Raw genomic sequence first — 22,255 nt, 5'->3', positions numbered from 1 at the left:
AATATGCAAATCTACGGTTTCGTTTTGATTTAAATCTGTCTCCCTCCATCCTCCGATAGTACTATTTCTAGGTCTACCTGTTGTCAAGGAGGCTCGAGTCGAGATTCATTTCACTTATTCCCCGTTAGAGGGCGTTCTAACCATACTGCGATATAAATAGTTTTAATTTATATCGAGAAACTACGGTCGTGTTGGTGTAAAATTTGTCTTCATCAGAGCCTCCTTGACAACAGGTAGACCTAGAAATAGTACTATCGGAGGATGGAGGGAGACAGATTTAAATCAAAACGAAACCGTAGATTTTCTTATTTTACTAAATACCATTTGCTTCGCCTTATATTACAAGGAAAAGTGGAGGGAAAGAGATGGATTGGTCGAAAGAAACTTTCATGGCTGAGTAATATTAGACAATGGTGTGGCTCCACAGTAGAAGAATTATTTCGCGCAGCAGCCGATTGAGAAAGGTTTCAGGAAATTGTAAACACGATGATGGCCAACGTCTGAATACAGACACGGCACCTAAAGAAGAAGAAACAGCCCTTTGAAGTTACAAAATGAAAATCGATTTTGTCGAATATATCAAAAACTACATATTAGAGATTTTTTATTGAAATTGGACATGTGGCATTCTTGTGGCAGTAGTATCTTAAGAAAAAATTATAGTGAAATTTGGACACTTTTTAAAAATTTTATAACCCCACCCCCCAAATTTTGTGTACGGTCCAATTTGATTATTATTGTAGTACCATTAGTTAAACGCAATGTTTTAAAAACTTTTTTGCTTCTTAGTACTTTTTCCAAAAGTCAGTTTTTATCGAGATATTTTGAATATTTCTCAAATCCACCACATATTTGTATGTATATGGTTAAGTACGATTATGAAGACTTGGTAATAATTTGAAAAATTTATTATTTACATTTTTAGGTAAATTTCGAACCATATTAAAAAAGAAGCCACATCTCGATAAAAGGTGCCTTATCGAAAATATACAAAAAGGCAAAAAAGTTTTAAAAACACTGTGTTTAACTGATGATACCGCAGTAATAGTTTAATTGGAACGTACACAAACATGTGAGGGGTTTAAACGCACAAAACCCCCATAAATTTTTTTATGTAAACATATTAAAAAAGAAGCCGCATCTCGATAAAAACTGCCTTATGGAAAAAATACTAAGAGACAAAAAAGTTTTGAAAATATTGAATTTAACTACTGGGACCACAATAATAATTTAATTAGCACGTACACAAAAGTTTTGTTAGCGGGGGGGGGGGGTGTTAATGGAACAAAACCCCATAAAATTTTTAGGGGGTGCACAAATTTCAGTATAAGTTTTCTTTAAGATGTCCCTGCCATAATAATGCCACGTCCATTTTCAATAAAAAATCTCTAATAGTTTTCGATATATTCGAGAAAATTGATTTTCATTTTGTAACTTCAAAGCGCTAGAACTTTTTTTATGTGCATATGTTTTACAAATTTTGTTCTAAGGTAAGTTGGGTCTATTCGAACTATTTTTGTTACACCCTGTATACACCACACAACTAATACATATAACTATTCTCCATAGGCTAAGAAAAGACAAAGAAATAATTAACGCCGTAAAGAACAGAAAATTGGCTTACTTCGGCCACATTATTCGTAATGAAAAATACCGACTGCTGCAGTTGATTCTACAAGGCAAGATTGAGGGCAGGAGAGGCCCTGGACGTAGACGTATATCCTGGCTGGCCAATCTTAGGAAGTGGACTGTACTGGTCTAACGTCAACTGATCTATTTCGAGCTGCCGTAAATAGAATAAGATGGGTCAATGTTGTCGACAACATCTCCAGAAGATAGGCACTTTTCTGCCAATTATGTCCCATAAATGTTCGATTGGGTTAAGATCTGGACTATGCGGTGGCCCAATTCAAAAGTCCGTATATTTACCTGTTGTAAATTTTCGGTTACAGTTCGTGCAACGTGAGGTCTTGCAGTATCGTGAATTAGCAAAAAATTGTTACCAATATAAGGAGCCGATAGCATGGTAACTAAGTCCGTAAGGACACTAGTTGAACACACTCATTGCGGGTCAAATTCCTTGTAGCGGGTTCCATTTCCACCAAACAACAAAAAAAATACGGACTTAAACAATAAATCTACTAATTTTTACAACAACAGGTTTACGAAACACGAGACATCAAAAATGTCCCATTTTTAAGGTGGTGCGTTAATTTTGCTGCTTAGTGTATTAAAGACTAAGTTTAACAAAGTCAGTCCTATTACTTATTGTCTATTATCTACCTAACTATTTAGGTTGAGAGCGTATAGAGAGATTCTAATAAAGCGGGGTTAATAAAAAAATTGAATATAATCATAAAAAAACACAAATTTCCGAGTTTTTTATCCAGCAGCCTATTAAGCCCAGATTTAGCGATGTTAGAAACATTATGTAAAGCATCTAGTTATCAGTGTTAATACAAAGTAGTTAGTACTTTTTAATATACTGGATTCCTTCATACAAAAAAGGTTTTTTAATTTCTCTTTAATCGGTAATTCGTGAAACAAAAACTCTTATCAAGCATTTATAGGAATTAACACACGAGCATTATTCCATAAATACATGGCCTAGAACAGAAATGACGCCATATTGCAGAAATCTTGACCATTATACAGGGTGTAACAAAAAGGCAAGCCATAAATTAAATACTAAATCACATATTCTGGGACCAAAAATAGTTCGATAGAACCTTATTACAAATGTGCACATAAAAAAAGTTACAGCCCTTTGAAGTTACAAAATGGAAATCGATGTTTTCCAATATATCGAAAACTATTCGAGATTTTCTATTAAAATAGGGTACTTGCATATATTTTTAAATATTAAAATAATTTGTGTTCTTGTATAGCTAATAATCAGTTTATTTAGTTTCAAACTGAAATTAATCAGGTATTAAGACAAATAAGTAAGTATTATTAATAAGCTTGTTTAAATTGTTTATAACAAGAGGTTTTAATTACTCTTTCTTTTATCACTAAAAGTTTTGTTTACTTTTAAGTTTTTTTTCTTTCTTCTTTGTTATGAATTTAAAATATTTATAAATGATAGGTTTTAGTTTTGTTTATTACAAAATATTGCGACCGGAAGTATATTCGGAACATTTAATTATTATAAGGGAATTTATGGATTGTTTACGTTTTGGATTTACAAAGTTGTGTTGTTAGAAAACCGAGACAGAAAGCTAAAATCTAATGTTGTTGTCCACAATCAAGTAAAAACTTTTCTAGTTATTTAACTAAAGACAACCAAATAACCAATGTTACAATGTACAGTGCACAAGTACCGTTGCAAACGTTTCTATTTAAAAAATAAGTGCTTTTTTGCGTAGCAGATACAGACTTTGAAAATATATCTAAATTTACTTATATTTGGATAGAATATGACGCAAATCTTATTGACAGTTTGATTAGTATAGCACAAGACTTTTGGAATGTAAATATTTTCCCCCATCTATTTGGCTCTGCTAAATATTAAAAATAAATGGAATACAACTTTGATAAAATAGTTTTATCCATAAAATATTTTTTATTTCTTTATGTGAGAATGAAATTCAAATTTTAAACTAAATATGTATTTATATATTTTAATAAAACATCCTTTCTTTTTATAAGTAATTTTTCAAGTTATATTTCTTTAGGCACGAGGGTGAATTTTTACATTCCCTGGCGCATGCGCACACCGATAGTATGGTATAGTATTTTTACTACAAAAACGATATTGTTTATTATAAACATGGCAATAATGAAAAGTCACATTCTAATGTTTTGACAGTTCTCTTACGTCAAAAATTTTGACCTACGTAATAACGTTTTTGTAGTAAAAATACTATATTAGTCGCTACATCTTTTAAGTTATGTAGCGCAAATAAGGTGTGCGTGAAAAGAATATATTATTAGTGTTTTTAGTAAATATATTTATTATAATTTTTATGTCTGTGGATTTGTCTTCCTTCTTATAAGTATTATTGAAAATGTTTATTTTCAATTAATGTATCTGTCACCGTGATTGTAATTATGTCCGAGAAATGATCGACTGAATACAAAAGCGGTGGTAGCTGATCGGTAGAGCATTCGCCTAGGGATCGAGAGGTTTCCTGTTCGAATCCTGACAAAGTCATATCCTTTTTTTTTTTTTTTAATTTTTGGTATTCTTTTTGTTCTTTCTAAAATTAGTTTAATATTTGAATACAATACAAAAAACTAGATTATTAAAGTAGATAGGTATATTTATTTCATTGAAATTATAATATGAAGTTAGATTATATTATGAAGTACCTACAACTTCTTACGTGCGTACAAAGTACACACACATTCTTTTTTAGTAGTATCTATGTACATACTTAATTTTTTTTAAGAAATATGATATAAGTATTTAATTTTGTCAGTTCACGTCAGTTTGTCAGTGCACGTCTGGCACTAGTAAAACGAGAACAGTGGTAAACACATTGACATATTAAGCGAGACTCGGCATACTCACCAAAAAAGCGTAACGCGGAAACAGTATGGAAACAGTCTATCGGTGGTCTATCTATCTCTTTTAACCAAGCGATCCCGCGCATGTGACTGACAAAGATGGCTAGACCACTCAATCCTATGTCGACGTTACACCTCGATGCATTGAGTGGCATATCCCTAGTCAAGTATATCCTTTTACATATCTCTGGGTAAACATCATGGTTGGTGACGTCAGACCCAAACGCGCGCTTTTTTAAGTTGTTTGAAACGGTAAATATGGGCGCGGAACTATTATCAGCTGTTGTACGTACACTATTAATTGTTAAGACGTAATATTTTGAACATAATATTTGTAAACATAAATTAACAATTTTGTGCAAAAATATTTTTATGTGCAAGTTCCCTATTGACATGTGGCATTCTTATGGCAGGAGAATATTAAAAATAAATAAAAGTGAAATTTGTGCACCACATAAAAATTTTGTGGAGGTTTGTTCCCTTAACCCCCCAAACTTTTGTGTACGTTCCAATGAAGTTATTATTGTGGTGCCATTAGTTAAAGATAATGTTTTTAAAACTTTTTTGCATCTTAGTATATTTTCGATAAGCCAGTTTTATCGAGATGCGGCTTCTTTTTTAATATTTTTACAAAAATATTTTATGGGGGCTTTGTTCCCTTAAACCCCCAAATTTTTGTGTACGTCCCAATTAAATTATAATTGTGGTACCATTAGTTAAACACAATGTTTTTAAAACTTTTTTGGCTCTAAAAACTGCATTTTTTTCGATAAGGCAGTTTTTATCTAGATGTGGCTTCTATTTTAATATGTTTCAAAATATACCTACCTAAAAAATGTAAATTATAAATAAATTTTCATATCATTAACAGGTATCTATAATCTTACTTAACCATGTAGAAATGTGTGTTGGATTTTACAAATGTTCAAAATATCTAAATAAAAACTGGTTTATCGAAAAACGACAGAGGCAAAAAGTTTTAAAAAATTTTGTTTAACTAATGGTACCACAATAATAATTTAATTCGAACGTAAACAAATATTTGGTGGGTTTAATGGAACAAAACCCCCATAAAATTTTTACGGAGTGCACAAATTACGCTTTTATTTTTTTTGTAAGACGATCCTGCCAGAAGAATGCCACATGTCTATTTTCAATAGAAAATCTCTAATAGTTTTCTACATATTGGAAAAACTCGATTTTCACTTTGTAACTTCAAAGGGCTGTAACTTTTTTTATGTGCATATTTGTACTAAGGTAAGTTAGGTTCAAGCGAACTATTTTTGACCCCAGAATATGTGTTTAATTTATGACTGCCTTTTTGTTACACCCTGTATAATTAGTCTGTTTCTGATAATAGCAGAGCAGTTGGACATCGTGATAACAATTTCAATTTCAAAGCTCTAACACGTTAAGTGCAGCTGAGGCAAATCTCAACTGTTTTGAGTGTTTCTTATGACATATTGGTAAGTTTTCGAACCAATTATCAAGACTTTTGTACCGTTGTATAGGCGTCGATGAAACTTGGGTGTAAGGAGAATGTATTCTTTGGCAAAGGGGCCAATTCTTCAGTATAACTCATTACTTTTGATCCGGATAACGCATTTGACTCTGCAATGATCAAAATGCATTAATTGTGGTTTGCATTATTGCATTCCATACTATTTCTCAGATTTGTCCATCATTAATCTAATCTGATCTGAAAAACTACTCAAAGATAACAAGCCTAAGAACAAGCCTGCGCTCTCTCCGATGAGATTCCAATAAGAATAGAAAATCGCGATTCAGAGAGCTGGATTGCACTCCGTATTCTAATTGAAAAGTAAGATTGTTTTGCCTTCGCATTGCAACTGAATAAAAATGGTATACATTTTTATTTTATATTGTATTACTCCGTAGAGTAACTAGGTGCATTTTCCGTTGGAACTTTACCAAGCTGCAGACGGGGATGTGAATTGCATAGTGTAGAATTCCTTCCCTTTGTCTTCACTGCAGCATCCATTTGGCTTGCAAATTGTAGAAGCCTTGGAGGAAAATGTACCAATAAGTTTTTCAATTTAAAAATCTTTTAGTAATATTTTTAATATTTTCAATATTATTAATGTTGCTTTTAGGATTGAAAAACTTCATCTTCCTACTCAAAGACAATTTATCTGCACCTAATTCAGAGAAAATTGATTTAGAATAAACGCTTTGCTAGTTTGTGATGAGTAGCAGGATATACAAAAGGTGTTGTCAAAAACAGAAATTTTCTGTATTTGTAAGGCCACATATGTTATGGAAAAATCGTCATGGAAAAAATTACACACATGCAGTAGTGTAAATACGAACAGAATTGTTTTGACAGGCCCAACAAAAATTTTAAAAGCAAGAAATTTTTGTTCAGAATTCTTAAAATATTAGTTTAACAATTCAGTAGTCAGTTACCTACAGAGTGGACCACGAAAAGTGTCAGTAAAAATTGCTACGAAGGAAATTTCATAACACATCAAGTTTACGATGGAAACAATTTTTGTACAAAAAATGTAGCTTAATTGTTCTAAACATAGGTATCCTTACAATTGTTCACGATAACTTAGTAATGTAAAGTTTGAGCTAATATTTTGCCTATAAATTTTGTACAAAAAGTTGCCCTCTTCCCAAAAAAAATTAGACACAGTTTTTTCCTGGCTGTTCCATTATAGTCCAGGGCGCATCTGTTTTGAGATGGACGTTGAGAGGTGACTCATATTTTTTTGCATAAATTGCTTGGAAATTACTCATATAATAATAATTTAGTTATCCTCCCACTCAGAAAGGTCCGGAACTTTGTTTAAATAATCAAAATGTCAAAAATCGAGGGAAAAATTCGATTTTTTTCTTCGTTTTTTGATTATAACTTTCAAAGTATTCCCTTCCGAGAAAAGTTGCACTGACATAAAAGTTGCGTAATTAAATTTCCTACAATACAGGATTGGTTAAAAATTTTAAAAATTGTCACCCTTGTTGCAAAATAGCAATAATTGCGAAAAAACAAACAAGTAGTCGCATTTTACGTTTTTCACCCATTTATGCTACACTTAGGACCTTCATATTTTACACAAAAAAACTTTATGATAGAGTCAAACAATACTGTAAATTTGATTAAGATCGGTTCAAAATATTTTGCAAAATAAATTTTCCAATGCAGCTTTCGCAAAAAAATTCATTCAAATGTTGCAGGTCTGAAAATAAAGCAGATAGCAAGTTGACCTTTTTTTACTTATAGAAGAATACTGTACCTTTCATTTGCAATTTGCAAAATTAAAATCGATTAACTACCACGGCCCCAGGAATTTTTTTAAATAAACATTAATTTTTGGTGCTACGCGCAGGACAGCGGTGTTCAATTCACACAAGTTGATTTCCACCAAAATTTCTTCCAATCTTTATCTAATATATTATTTGCTTACTCTATATTTTGTTGTATTTTAATATTTTATTTCCACAAAAATCAAACTAATTTGATTATTGTTTGTGAAATATTGTTTAAACAATTGCATATGTTTAAAAATAATAAAATTTTATTCTATAATTTAAAATATATGAACAAAGAAAGTGTTTGCTAAAAAAAGTGTTATTTCAAAGGACAGAGTATGTGTTTTTATTTTGAACAAATGTATTTACTTTATTTAAATTATAATTATAATTTATTTAATTTATAATTAATGTTTATTTAAAAAAATTCCTGACGCCGTGGTGGTTAACCGATTTTAATTTTGCAAATTGAAAATGAAAGGTACAGTATTCTTCTATGTAAAAAAAATTCAACTTGCTGTCTGCTTTATTTTCAGTCCTGCAACGTTTTGAAAAATGAATTTTTTTGCGAAAGCTTGATTGCAAAATTTATTTTGCAAAATCTATTGAACCGATCTTCATGAAGTTCACAGTATTGTTTTATTATATCATAAAGTTTTTCTGCGTAAAACATGAAGGTCCTGAGTGTAGCATAAATGGTTGAAAAACGTAAAATGCGAATACTTGTTTTTTTATGTTTTTTCGCAAATATTGCTACTTTACAACAAGGGTGACAATTTTTAAAATATTTAACTAATCCTATATTGTAGAAAATTTAATTACGCAACTTTTATGTCAGTGCAACTTTTCTCGGAAATGAATACTTTTACAGTTATAATCGAAGAAAAAAATCGAATTTTTCCTTCATTTTTTGACATTTTGATTATTTAAACAATGTTCCGGACCTTTTTGAATGGGAGGATAACTGAAATATTATATTAGTTATTTTCAAGCAACTTCTGCAAAAAAATATGAGTCACCTCTCAACGTCCAAATGTACTAATATTTTTACAGATGCTCCCTGGTCTATTACTACGGCCCATTAATACACCTGATACTGATTTCCGATTAAACCAATGATAAATATGCTACTTGATAAAAGCCCAAATAATAATCAATCGTATTTACCCTTGATATCTGCTAGTTTCTTTTCCACGGATCTAATGAAAATATTACCTGGCAAATTTTGGCTAAGGTCACACAAAAAGGGGTTATCAACGATTTTACATTGCTTAGAGAGACTATTGCACAAAAGGTCGTTGGATTTATATTGGTCTTGCAGCATTTCCCAATCAATTGACTCACTCATTACACCCTAAAAATTATAAAGATCTTAAAAAATTATAGTGATACAGTAAATGATAAAAATTTGTCAATTAAACTTATTGATCATTGTGGATAATTATTTATTGGTTGCATTAACGTTTTTGTTTACAGTACTGTTGGATTTTCATTAATTAACTTATTTACACGAGGAAATCAACCAGTCCCAATATTTTTATTTTTGGTGTTGCTTTCTATCGCGATGTAAAGAGAGGTTTGCTTAATTAGTACAAAAACTGAAGCTTTGTGTCTTTGAAAAAGGGCAAAGGAGACAGTTGCTAGTCAACCCACGGCTAAGCTAGTTTTCGTATATGGACTAGGTGTACGCAATTATTGGTGATAAATGCAGTTGAGGGCCCTCAGAAGTCTGGATGGCAGTACCTACGACTCCTAAACAGTAAGTGGACCTCTTTGCGACTCGATATTATCTGTATCATTTTGTACTTTTTGCTCAAGTTTAAATTGTTTAAAGACCCGGTGACAAAGCGCCTTTATAAAACAAAAGAACCAGTCCCTACATTAAGATCTGTACATCAAGGTCGCACAAATACTTGATATTGTTTTCTGTTCATCTTTAATGTCCAGATTTAGCCATACAGCTTTCACTCCCTCTAAGGGTAAGAACAGAACAAGTGGGTCGAGGTGGAGGTGTAGGTCGCGGTGGATGTTACTCAGGGGCGTAACAGAGGCCCCCGCAGCGTGAAGCTTGCGGGGGGCCTCAATCGCTTAGGGGCCCCATCTTGTCATCTGATATTATGTAAAAATCTGTTATTGTTATATTATTTTACGTTATGTGTTTAAAATTAAAAACGTAATTCTAAATAGACGTATTTGCCAATGCCAAGTGAATCATCTCACAATATCTAGAAACTTAAATCCCTTCCGGCCTACCGAAATTTTATGGTAACGACAATAAACTATAATGCTTTGTACGTGACTATTGAAATAATTGAGAATTGCAATTTGCCGAAATGGGGTTTCTCTTTAATCTTTACCTACGTTTAGTATTTCGATACGATTAGCCAGAGGCGTAACAGAGGCTCCTGCAGCATGAAGCCCCAATATGTCAAGCGCCCCATCTTGTTGTCTAATATATGTAAGAATGTGTTTTTATATTATTTGCATACATACGTTTTTTAAGCAGTGCAGTATTGAAAATGAAGTTGTCCATCCGAATTAATAAAATTGTAGATATATTCGCTGGTAGTAGATAGTGCACGAAGAAAATTGTTCATCTCATAGAATAATACTAATGTAATCATTTAGTAATTTTTGTTCTATTTTATTGTATGCCAATAAAGATGAAAACTGTAAGTCGTCATAAACAATGCATAAATACACCAATAGCTCAGTAAATGACAGTTTTGAAGTGAAATTATCAGCGTCACGACGGACATATTTTCTTGACAATTTGGATTTAGGTTCTAGTTATACTCCACTTCAAAGTTGGATTTATGCCGTTGGTTGCTTTTACTTCGGGGGTGACACCCCTGCTTGGGGTGAAAAACATACGTTTAACGTAAGTCCGGAAATGTATAAATTGACTAATTATAAGCAACTTTTGTTCTTCTATAGAGTTTCTTAATCTATGCTAATACTTTTCAAGTCAGTTGCGAGTGAAAATCTTTATTAAAAAAACAACGTTTTCAGACGGGTTTTTCGCAAATAACTCAAAAATAGATATTTATCGAATTAAATACTAGATGTCGAAAAAATATTTGTAGCAAAAATGAAGCTTATAAAATTCAGAAAATGGTGTACTTATTCATGAAGTCTATCGACACTGTAAAAGCACAGTTGAAGCTCATGAAAAATTATTATTCGTATTTGTCCAATTCCAAATCGAATATTTTAACCTGAAATAACCAAAAAGTTAAGCAATTTTCTGGAAAAACTCTTAAAACTTTTTTTAAATGTTTCAAAAAAGCTTTATTTTCATTTTTTATAAAAGTTTCTAGCATCAAAACTATACGAGTTAGGCTCAAAATAAAGTTGGCCCCTTTTTTGGTAAAAATAATCGTGAAAATCTGCCCCTATTTCGCACCCCAAATAAAATTTATCATTAACGCTTTACCATTTATATTACTTTAAATATTTATTGTTTATATGATCTGTAAGTTTGACCGGTTCACAGTTCTTATTTTTGAAAAAATTTAAGTTTTTTTTTATTTTGGAAAAATGCCTTTTTTCAAAATAACTTAAAAAGTATTAGTGATACGAAAAATCTCAATGAGTAAAGAAATGTAGGTAGGTCTTGCTTTTATAAATATTTTGGCTTTATTTTGTTTTTCTGTAAGACAAAAATTGGTTAAGACATGGCTGTTTAAAATTTGCATATACTTGTGATTAGTGACTCTTTTAAGCCCTTAAACTAGAACCCTTTTAAAAATAAGCACTTTGAACCGGTGAAACTTACAGGTCGTATAAAAAAGTTAGGTAATTTGTAAGGCGATAATGATTAGTTTCATTTGGGGTGCTACATAGGCGGAGATTTTCACAATTTTTTACCAAAAAATGGGATTAACTGTATTTTGAGCGTAACTGGCTTAGTTTTGATGCTAGAAACTTTTGTAAAAAATAAAGCTTCTTTTAAATACTTTAAAAAAGTTCTAATGAGTTTCCTCGAACAGTATTTCATTTTTTGGTTATTTCACGTTGAAATATTCGATTTGGAATTTGACGAAGAATAAGTCAATTTCATGAGCTACAAGTTTTCTTTTACTGAGTCGGTAGACTTAATTTTTGTTTCACTTTTTTTATACGCTAGATACATTTTTGCTAACAATGTTCTTTTCGATCGAATACTTACTCTTCGAACTATTTGCGAAAAATCGCCTAAAAACGTGTTTTTTTTTATTGAACAATAAACATTTTTACTCATAAATAACTCGAAAAGTCTTGAGTTGACCACTTCTGTGGTGACACTGAAAATTACACGGTATCGCCATATTTTACGTTGATTCATTGGGCTGTAACACATATAGGTATTTGTTACACATGCCGCATTGGGTAATTTTTTAAAGGGGGCCCCATTTCCAATCTGCGGGGGGGGGGGGCCCGACGGAGTTTGTTACGCCACTGATGTTACTAGTTAAGTCGCGGTCGATGTCGACAGCACATAGCAAGGAAGTCACCTGCGCTGTAAGTCGAGCTAGAACCACTATCAAGTGATGTAGTTCAATGAAATTTGAATGACAAAAAGACTGTGCTTTTGCGATGTTGTCTCAGTCAAGTGATGATAGTGATGAAATGTCAGCTGTAGTTAAATCAGATCCTCCTTCATATTTCAAAAATTTACTGAATTTAATTACTTTAGAAATTCAAAAATAAACTGAATACAAAAAAAGGGATTATATAAAAAGTATCAACTCAGATAGCGCAGGTAATAACAACGTGGCTTCGAACGGACCAATCACAGGGAAGCATCCTTGTAGGCCGCGCAGTAGACATCCACGTAAAACAAACTCATTTTATTCTCAAAAGCATCGATGTAAACTTCCTAGATGGCATCGCGCTAAACCTCAACCGCGACTTACCTGCTCTGTTCTCTTCCATTCACTACAATGTGTTTGTTTTACATGAATATTGACATCGACCGCGACCTCCACCTCCACCGCGACCCACTTGTTCGGTTCTTACCCTAAGGATTCTTAAATATCACAAGGATTGAGCTATAGTGGGACTCTTTCCATATTATCGAGTCCTAGGTGACTTAATACGCCGGAGTATCTCCCAAAAATTTTCGTACGCATCTTAACGTCGAGAGTAGCACAGCTTTCTGCATAGTCTTATAAAGATGTTCATTTAGACCTAGCTTTTTGATGTTTTCTATGAGGTTCTTCAGAATGACTCCAGTAATAAAAAGAACAATAGGTATTATCTGGGTACTTTCCATTCTCCATTTCCATTGTCTCCTTTATTTGTATTCCGAGATCTCTATACTAAGCGATCTTTTCGTTGTGCTTAACACGCAGATTATTGTTATTAGGTATCGCCACATCTATTAATGTTGTTTGCCTAGTAAGTTTATAGCCAGTATAGCTTCTAGTTGTCGTTTTCAAGCATTCTATCAGGGACATATTGATAATAAGGGAGATAATCGGTTTGGAGAAGTCCAATATTGCTAGCTAGTTCTTAATGAAGAATGTTTCCTACTGAGTCATGGCGTTCGTAATCAGTTCCGACAAACGCCCGGCAGCCCCCGGTAATATGTTGAATGGTTTCTTGGGCATCCGTATCGGCATTTGTCGTTTTGGACCTGAGAGTCTTAGTACAATATACTTCAGGTAATTTCTGGTTGGAATAACCTGATCCTGAATGGCAAGTAGGAAACAACCTGTCTCGGGAAACATCTTTCCTGATGTCAACCAATAGTTCAACGCTGTATTGTGAACATACACATAGTATTGGTTGACCTCTTGAGCTGCGCCCATGCAGAGGTGCGCAATTTAAGCAATGCTGTGTACCGCTACCGCGGTAATATTCTCTCTACTGCACGGCGTGGATGATGCTTTTGTCCCTTTGTGGGAAGTGTTCTTACTTTTCCCTGAAGCCTTTCTATATCCGTTTTTGACCACTTTATAATACCAAACAGCGATAAGCGCGAAACAGGCGTACGTATTAAATTTAATTCCTTAAACAAATTTTTACCATTAAGATGTGACCGATTTAGTTGTCTTACTCTTCATACAAACTCGGAAGTTAGTTCGGTGTCCATTTGTGACTGTTCATCTTTAATTTTATTAGTATCATTGTCATCGTTAGTACTTGAATGTAACTCGGAGAGAATTGTATATCAACTATATTATTTTCTCCCACACATCTTTACATGTTATAGTTTATTATCCAAATTTCTGATATACATCGTGTTAATTTCTTCCATTTCCAATAAGACTGTCTCGTCATATGACATTTCCCCTTTGATACATATATCGAAAGAGTTTTTTGTGTTAGCCTAATTGATTTCAAATACATTCAATTGAAAATGATAATATAGAAATCTAAAAACTTAATGCCAATTCAACAATATTAAAAAACAATGACCACTTCAAAAAATGTGTGCAAATATGAGGATCCTTTGATAACTACATGTCTACACACATCTACACCAAAGCGATCTATCAATTCATATACCTATTTTGACAGTAAACCAAAATAAACTTCTCAAACACTAATTAAGTAGGTACTTTCATTAGTAAGCACTTAAAGATCTTCTTTAGGAGGGTAGAAGGAGTCGCGGAAGAAGACGCATCTCCTGGTTAAACAATTTGAGAGCTTGGTTTAATTGCACTTCTGCTGATCTCTTTAGAGCAGCGGTATCGAAAGTGCGAATTGCCGTGATGGTTGCCAACCTTCTTAGAGGAGATGGCACATGAAGAAGAAGAAGAAAGATCTTCTTCTTCACGGGCCAATCCTAGCGGAGATTGGAAATCATCATGGCCACTGCGACTTTGTTAGCAGCGCGTCTAAAAAGTTCAATCGAACTACGCCCGAACCATTCACGTCGATTTCGAAGCCACTATATTTTTCTTCTTCCCACATTTCTTTTGTCCTGCATGATATTTCTTAAACGTTCGTACTTTTCACCCCTAATAATGTGCCCCAAGTATTCCATATTTCTAGTTTTTATCTCATTTATAATTTCGCATCTTTTGTCTAAAGTTTGGGAGTATGTACTTGCGTGTTAGTGACGCGGTCCATCCATGATATTTTGAGAATGCGCCGATAGCACCACATCTCGAATGATTCGATGTTTTTTATGGTCGACTGTTTTAGTGTCCAAGCCTCAACTCCATATATCAGGGTGGAAAAGACATAACACCGCAGCATTCGTATTCGTAACTTTATGTTGATATCACGATTGCAAAAGAGTTTGCGCATTCTATTAAAGACTGATCTAGCAATTTCTATTCTGCATTTAATCTCTTTTGTTTGATCAGTATCGTCTGTGATCCAAGCACTTAGATATTTATAACAGGACAGACGCTCAATCGCTGTATTGTCTATTACAAGATAAGCTCTGATGTTCTTTGATTTCGCGATTACCTTTAGTTTTTTCTTCAAATTAATTTTCAAGCCGTAACTGTTACAGTATATATTGAGACTTCCGATAGGAGAACCGTATCGTCAGCATACCTTATCGATACATTTTTGGCAAAGTAACGTAAGTGACATTTTATGTTTTTCCATTAAACTAAAGCTATTATTGTTTAGAAGGTACTGCCAAAGTGTAGTAAGCCTAGAATTAATTCAAACATAATATGTCTAGGCTTACAACACTCCGGCAGTACCTTCTAAACAATAAGAGCGTTTGTTTAATGGAAAAACATGATTGCCAAAAATGTCACTTACGTTACTTTGCCAAAAATGTATCGTTATATTGTTGATCGTCTCACCATTTATTATCAGACCAACATCTTCTTCCGCGAGTGCTTGTTGACAGATGACTTCACTATACAGATTAAATAAAAGTGGCGATAAGATACATCCCTGTCGGACTCCTCGACTGATTTGAATTTCTTCTGTTAGCCTACCCTCAACCTTCACATTTGCTGTTTGATTCCAATATAGGTTGCATATAATTCGAATATCTCGGCTGTCTATATTTTTGTTTATTAGAACTTGCCTTAGTGGTTCATGCCGTACTTTGTAAAAGGCCTTTTCGAAATCAATAAAACATGTATGAATTTCTTGGTTCATGTCTAATGAAAACTAACTTGGTTCATGTCTAGCTTAAAGATAGCTGATATATTTTTCGCCAGCCGCAATTAAACAATTATTTAAAAAGTGTAAAAAAGGTATTCAATTTTTCTCAGTGTTTGGATTTCACGAATTTTAAAGTGAAATAAAATGGTTCACATCGTTGTTTCAAATATGCAAATAAATCTACGAGCAGCCTTTACTAGCTCAGGATACTTCTATTCTTCACCATCCTTCCATCCTGTTCTGGGACGGCCTACTGATCTACCGTCTCTCAAAAACACTGTCCTTAACACTCTGTCTTCGGCTGATCTTACCACATGACCTGCCCATCTTATATTAGCTTTTATATGTCTAACGATGTTTTCAGTACCACACACAGTCACTAATAATTCAGCTTTGCGGCGCCTTCTGGACTCTCCTGTTAATTCATCTCTTTGAGGGCGAAATATCATTCTGATAACTTTTCTTTCAAATACCAGCAACTTATTTATTTCCCGCTGATGTAGAGTTTATGTTTCACTTCCATATGTAACGATTGGGCGAATAATTGGCATGTACAGTCTTAATTATTTAGATTGTCTTTTTAGCAGCTTAGATCTTAATAATGATGATAGGGAGTATAATGCTCTATTCCACGCAGCTATCCTTGCTCAGACCTCTTTTTATAATATGTGGTTGGCATCTGTGATTACCGCTCCTAGATATTTAAACTCTTTTACAACTTCGAAGTTGTGGTAATTAATGGTTATGTTCTGCCTAACTCTTGGTCTTGGATTTTTGATTACTGGCATGAACTTTGTCTTCTCTTCATTTATTCGAAGACCCAGACTGCCTGTTTCTTCCTCGAGTTGTGAAAACACCTCTCTCACGTCTCTTGTAGAATGAGCGAATGCACCTAGATCATCAGTAAACGCCAACAATAGTTTTGGTCCTCGATTCGCAAATCCCCCTGTCAGCTCAGATGATATTTTAATTATTACATATTCTAAGGCCAAACTGAATAAAAACGGTGATAAGGGGTCTCCTTGTCTAAGTCCTGATGTTACACTTGGTCTATTATATTTTTTTGTCAGTAATTTAAGGCATTTTGAAACACAAAAATTAAAAGTAATTCAGGTACATTTATTGAGAGCTACAATAATCCTTCAGAGAGTCACATGTGGCTCGCGAGCCACAGTTTGGCCACCCCTGAACTATATAATGGACTACTTTACCTGGAGTTTCTGTTGATGATTTTTTTCAAATTCAAAACACGAAAAATTTTCAAATCGATTTTTCTAGAAAACGGTGAATCATACCGACTTAAAATAAGAGTACCTTTTAGAACTGAATACCTCAGAGTTTAATAATCCCGTATCAAAAATCGCCGTAGCCTACGAAAAGTATAACTCCGAAGAATGCTATTATTTTATCGAAGAAAAATTAATTATTAATTATTTTATATAGAAAAAATATTATTTTCGATTATATGATTGTGAAAGTTATAATACCTAATAAAGTGTTAAAATTATTTTTTAAAAAAATTATTTTTTGAGGAGTATCAGCCAAAAAACATCATTTCTGTTTTTGGGTCCACGAAAATTATAATTACTAAAAAGTTCCCAGAAATAATTGTTTCGTCGGTAGAAACAGAAACAGAAAGGGAAATAATTATTTTCTTCGGCATCTATTATGGACTACATCTTTTCGTTATAAATATTTTGGGAGTTATAATCTTCGCGGACACGCATATAAAAAAGAATTGTATCGCCAACACTTATAAAAGAGTTATTATTTTCACTGGAAATGTATTAGGAATCACATTAATCATAGGTACCGGCGAAATACTTAAAAGTTAAAGACAAAAAAGTTATGGAATAAAATAACCGTTGCTCTACCTAAAACGGACGCCTATGACCGGTATTAGAAATTCCCAATTGATGGAATCGATTTATCTCTGGAAGATAAATAGGCGTACCAGTTTTCGTTTTTATAAATATGTAAAAGCGTTCTGGAGCTATTTAAAAAAAAACTAATTACGTCATTTTTAAAGAGCTCTCCTCCCTTAGGAAGCATTTTCGGACTAGATGAATTGGGTTAAATTATCTGAGGAATCTCCGGTCTTCGTTTGTTGGGAGAGTTTTTGGACACCCTGTAGAGATAAATAACTGTGTCAGAAATTGCAAGTCTTTCTCTAGGAGTTGCTGACAGGTTTTTACTTAATTTTTGTGAATCTTTTTTCAGGAAGTTCTACGGTAAGGTTTTGTGTGTATTGAAATAATCTCTTCTTCAGTTTGTAGTGAGTATTTTCCGTTATTTGGCGTAAAATATTTTCAAGGTGTGTCACAAATTAATATTTCTGCTTTTTCTAGTGAACTTTTTATCGATTTTCCTGTTTCTGTTGTTACTGGTGGGATTGTATAGTTCTGCCTTCGTAAGGTCCTTGTAGCCTTCCATAAAAATTTTTCCAAACTTGAAAAAAAATATTTGTGGTAAAAGATTTTCAAGTAATTACAAGGTAATAGCTTCTACATATCTTTTTGAAGACTTGAAGGTATTTGTATCGGAATATACTAACAAATAAAAAAATTTTTTACCAAAAAACTTTTGTACCATATAGTTATCAAAAAATGTTCATACAACACAAAAATACTTTAAATAAATTGTATACCCTAAATATTTATATTTTACCTCTGTAAATACAGATGATGCAGTGGACCATGATAAGCAAGGGACTAGCACTAAAGGTCTGGGCCAGTTTGATGCTGCTAAAGAAGCCATCTAAAGAAGGGTGCTTAAATTGTATTGAAAAAGCGTTTGTTTGCATAAAAAAATATAAAAAAAATAGCTCAAAAAAGAATAACCAAATATTTCACAGTTACCTAAAAATAATGATATTGAATGTATGTACAGCTGGTTCCAAAAAACTGATACGACTCTTAAAGCGTATTTTGTAGAAAATTGAGCAGTGTATTTTGAAGGATAAATTATTATTTACATGCTGTCACTGTCACTGTCAAATCTTAAAATTTGTTCAATAACTAATTCTGTTCAACCCGTTCAACCTCAAAAATTGGCTGTTTGTTTATTTTATTATTTGTCTGTCATAATAAATATAATATAATGTCAAACCAATCATACACTGCTCAAAATAATCAAATCTTACTAAGAGTCGTATCAGTTTTTTTAGGAACCAGCTGTACATATATATTAAGTAAAAATGATTTGATTTCAAAAATTAATGCAGTTCTTAAGACATATTTAACTTACATTTTTGATGATTTTGGTTGCTCCCTTTTGACTAAAACCTTCATAAATTTATTAACCATTCAACCATTATTTCATTTCTAAAACTACAAGCATAAAAATGGAGGTATTATTTATTTATTTACTTTTTTATTTATTTATTAACAGGACAACCCCTTTTTACAATTCAATTTCAAATATGAATCCTAAACTAAATACGACAAAACAACTACATTTTCTAATTGAAAGTCTCAAAATCATGGTTAAGAACCACTTATCTAATCTCATTTCAGCTCATTCTGGTGTTCCTCAGGGATTTAAGCTGGGATTTTCAATCTGTTTATAAACAACGTTGGTTTCAATTTTCAGTTTTTCGAATTTTTATTATTTGCATATGCTACGTTACATGCAAGAGTAAACAGTGTTAATGACTGTATTAATTGAAGGGCTTGGTGCAATAACCGGTCAAAAACCACTTTTGTCAAAATTAAGGTAACGTTTGTTGCCTTCAAACAGATATCCGCACAGTTTGGAGCAAAAACCGTACATGTAGTGTGCCAGAAATTCAACGTAGAACAATGTGAACGGTTATTGTACCAAAAATGTTAATAGCATACGCCTTAGGATCGATATATGAACATTTTCCTCAAAAGTATGAAAAGTGCATGTGGACGTTTATTGCACCAAGCTCTTCAATTGAGATCAGAATAATGGAATGAGCTTGAATATAGGTAAATATTACTGTATTAGATATCTATAGTTCCAACAGTCTTTGTTTACCAGCTTTGCAATACATCACTAATAGACTAAGAGCCGCTATAAGTGAAATTTCTTAATCATTTTAGGCACGACGGGACCCTATAACTTAAATAGTAGAACCTAAAAGAAAACGTTTGAGCACTGTGCCGTCACTTTTTATTGGCACATGCGTCTACAGTGGCGCATCAAACTTTATACTTATGAACGGGATACATAAATTAAAAAATACACTCCCTCATTACCAGAATTTAATTTTTTTCATTTTTTTAAGTTCTATGTGATTAAGACATAAGATTCATCGTAATTTTAATTCACCACTCCCTTCTCCCTGCCCCCACCATCATAAACTTTAATTTTCGATTTTATTTTTTTTTGGTGGGATGCAATCAATTTTAAAATTTCAAAAAATTCACACACATAGTTAAGGCCTTTATAAAACACGTCTATTTTTTATAGACCTGTAGGTTGAGTGTACATAACCTCAAAAAAATTTTAAAATTTTTTTTTTTGGAAAAAAGTATATAACTTTTTTTTGGGAATAGCTGCAGATCTAATTTTTTCTTAGTCTTGTGTATTTTATCAAACACTATATTTCTAATTTTTTTCAGATTTTTCTGTAACGCTGGTCACCTTCAAAAATCCAAAAAAACTGTTTTTTAAGGGGGTTTTGGGGGGTTTGAACGTGTTTTTCTGATTTTTAAATATTCTAAAGGACTCAGTTACTTCAAGTTACATATAAGCTATAAAAACAAAATTTATTTGATATATTATGAAGTCTATAAAATAGGGAAAATCTCCCAAAACCCCCCCAAAAAAGAGTTTTTCGGATTTTTGAAGGTGGGGCCTTACGGAAAAATCTGAAAAAATTAAAAATATAGTGTTTGATAAAACACACAAGATTAAAAAAAATTAGACCTGCAGCTATTCCTCAAAAAAAGTTATACGCTTTTTTGAAAAAAAAAAATTCCTTTTAATTTTTTGAGGTTATGTATACTCTACCTATGGGTCTACAAAAAATAAGTGTGTTTTATAAAAGCCTCAGCTATGCGTGTGAATTTTTTGAAATTTTAAAATTTATTGCATCCCACCAACAAAAAATAAAAACCAAAAATGAAGTTTTTGATGGTGGGGGCAGGGGGAAGGGGGTGGTGGGTTAAAATTACGCTGAGTCCTATGTGTTAATCACATAGAACTTAAAAAAATAAAAAAAAAATAATTCTGTTAGTAAGGGAGGGTAACTTTTAATTTATTTACCCCGTCCATAAGTGGAAAGTTTGATGCGCCACTGTCGACGCATGTGCCACTGAAAAGTGACGGCACAGTGTTCAAACGTTTTCTTTTAGGTTCTACTATTTAAGTTATAGGGTCCCACCGTGCCTAAAATGATTAAGAAATTTCATCTATAGCGGCTCTTAGTCTATAAAGAGAGTAAATATTATGAAGGACTTAAGAATCAAGATGACCTAAAAACAGTTTATTTTTCAAACTTTGAATCTTTGGTGCTTTATGGGGCAATTTTTTATGGTGGAAGTAATGAACTTGAGAAGATATTTTTATGTCAGAAACGAGCGCTCAGAATTATTAAAAAATGAGATTTGGAGCTGAGACGCCAATGACGAACACGATTACAATACAGAAGACAGGTATATCACTAAAGAAACTGAAGTAGAAGCGAGAATGAAGATCTTAAAGAATAGACGATCGCCAGGTACTGATGGCATACCGAACTAACTGCTGAAATACGGCTTTCAGAAACTCACTAATTGTCTCACAACATTGTTTAACAAAATCTTAGACAAAGCAGAGATACCACAAGATTGGCACACCAGTATCACAATACCGATTTTTAAGAAAGGGCAAAGATCATGCCCGGACAACTACAGAGGAATAACTCTCTTAAATACGACAATGAAGTTATTCACAGGCATACTCAAGGATAAATTGGAATCACAGATAAAGAACAGAGAAGAACAGCAAGGAGTCAGAAAAGACAGGTCGACGACGGACGCAATATTTGTCATGAAACAAGTGAAAGAGAAGTCGATAGAATATAACAGGGGTGGCCAAGCTTCTTAATAGTCCGAGCCACTTTTCACAAGTTGAAGTTTTTCGCGAGCCGCAATAAAATACTTATTCAAAAAGTATCTATGTATAGAAGGTATTTACAATTTTTTTAACACAACTTTTACTTACTGAAAACCGAAATACAATTACGAAATATTTAAACTTAATTACATCTTTGTTTACCTTCTTTTGATAATTCTTTAGAATTTGGTGATTAATATGTGACTTCTCAGTAATTCTTTTAGATGCTGGTTAGGTAATATTGATCGGTGTTAGGATTTCACGAATTATAAAATGGAATAAAATGGTCCACACAAGTACGTTGTTCCTAATATGGAAATAATTCGACAAGCAT

The 22,255-nt window shown here is 32.9% G+C and overlaps 1 protein-coding gene across 3 annotated transcripts in view; it reads right to left on the bottom strand.

The window, feature by feature from the left end:
* LOC114329559 (protein ABHD18) overlaps positions 1-22,255 on the bottom strand; it is a 47,180-nt gene that overhangs the window by 5,769 nt on the left and 19,156 nt on the right. Inside the window, exons 5-6 of one of the 3 annotated variants that reach the window (XM_028278708.2) lie at positions 18,523-18,612; positions 9,004-9,142 (exon numbers count right to left, since the gene is read on the bottom strand). In XM_028278708.2, coding sequence (XP_028134509.1) covers positions 9,004-9,142; positions 18,523-18,612 — 229 coding nt within the window. Of the gene's footprint in view, positions 1-8,955; positions 9,143-18,522; positions 18,613-22,255 lie in introns of all 3 variants that reach the window. The other 2 variants (XM_028278707.2, XM_028278709.2) reach the window with 2 other exon arrangements.

The sequence above is a fragment of the Diabrotica virgifera genome, chromosome 10 (assembly GCF_917563875.1).
Source record: "Diabrotica virgifera virgifera chromosome 10, PGI_DIABVI_V3a".
NCBI lineage: Eukaryota > Metazoa > Arthropoda > Insecta > Coleoptera > Chrysomelidae > Diabrotica > Diabrotica virgifera.
The sequence above is the reverse complement of the archived record's forward strand: the minus strand, read 5'-3'. Positions and strand labels throughout refer to the sequence as shown.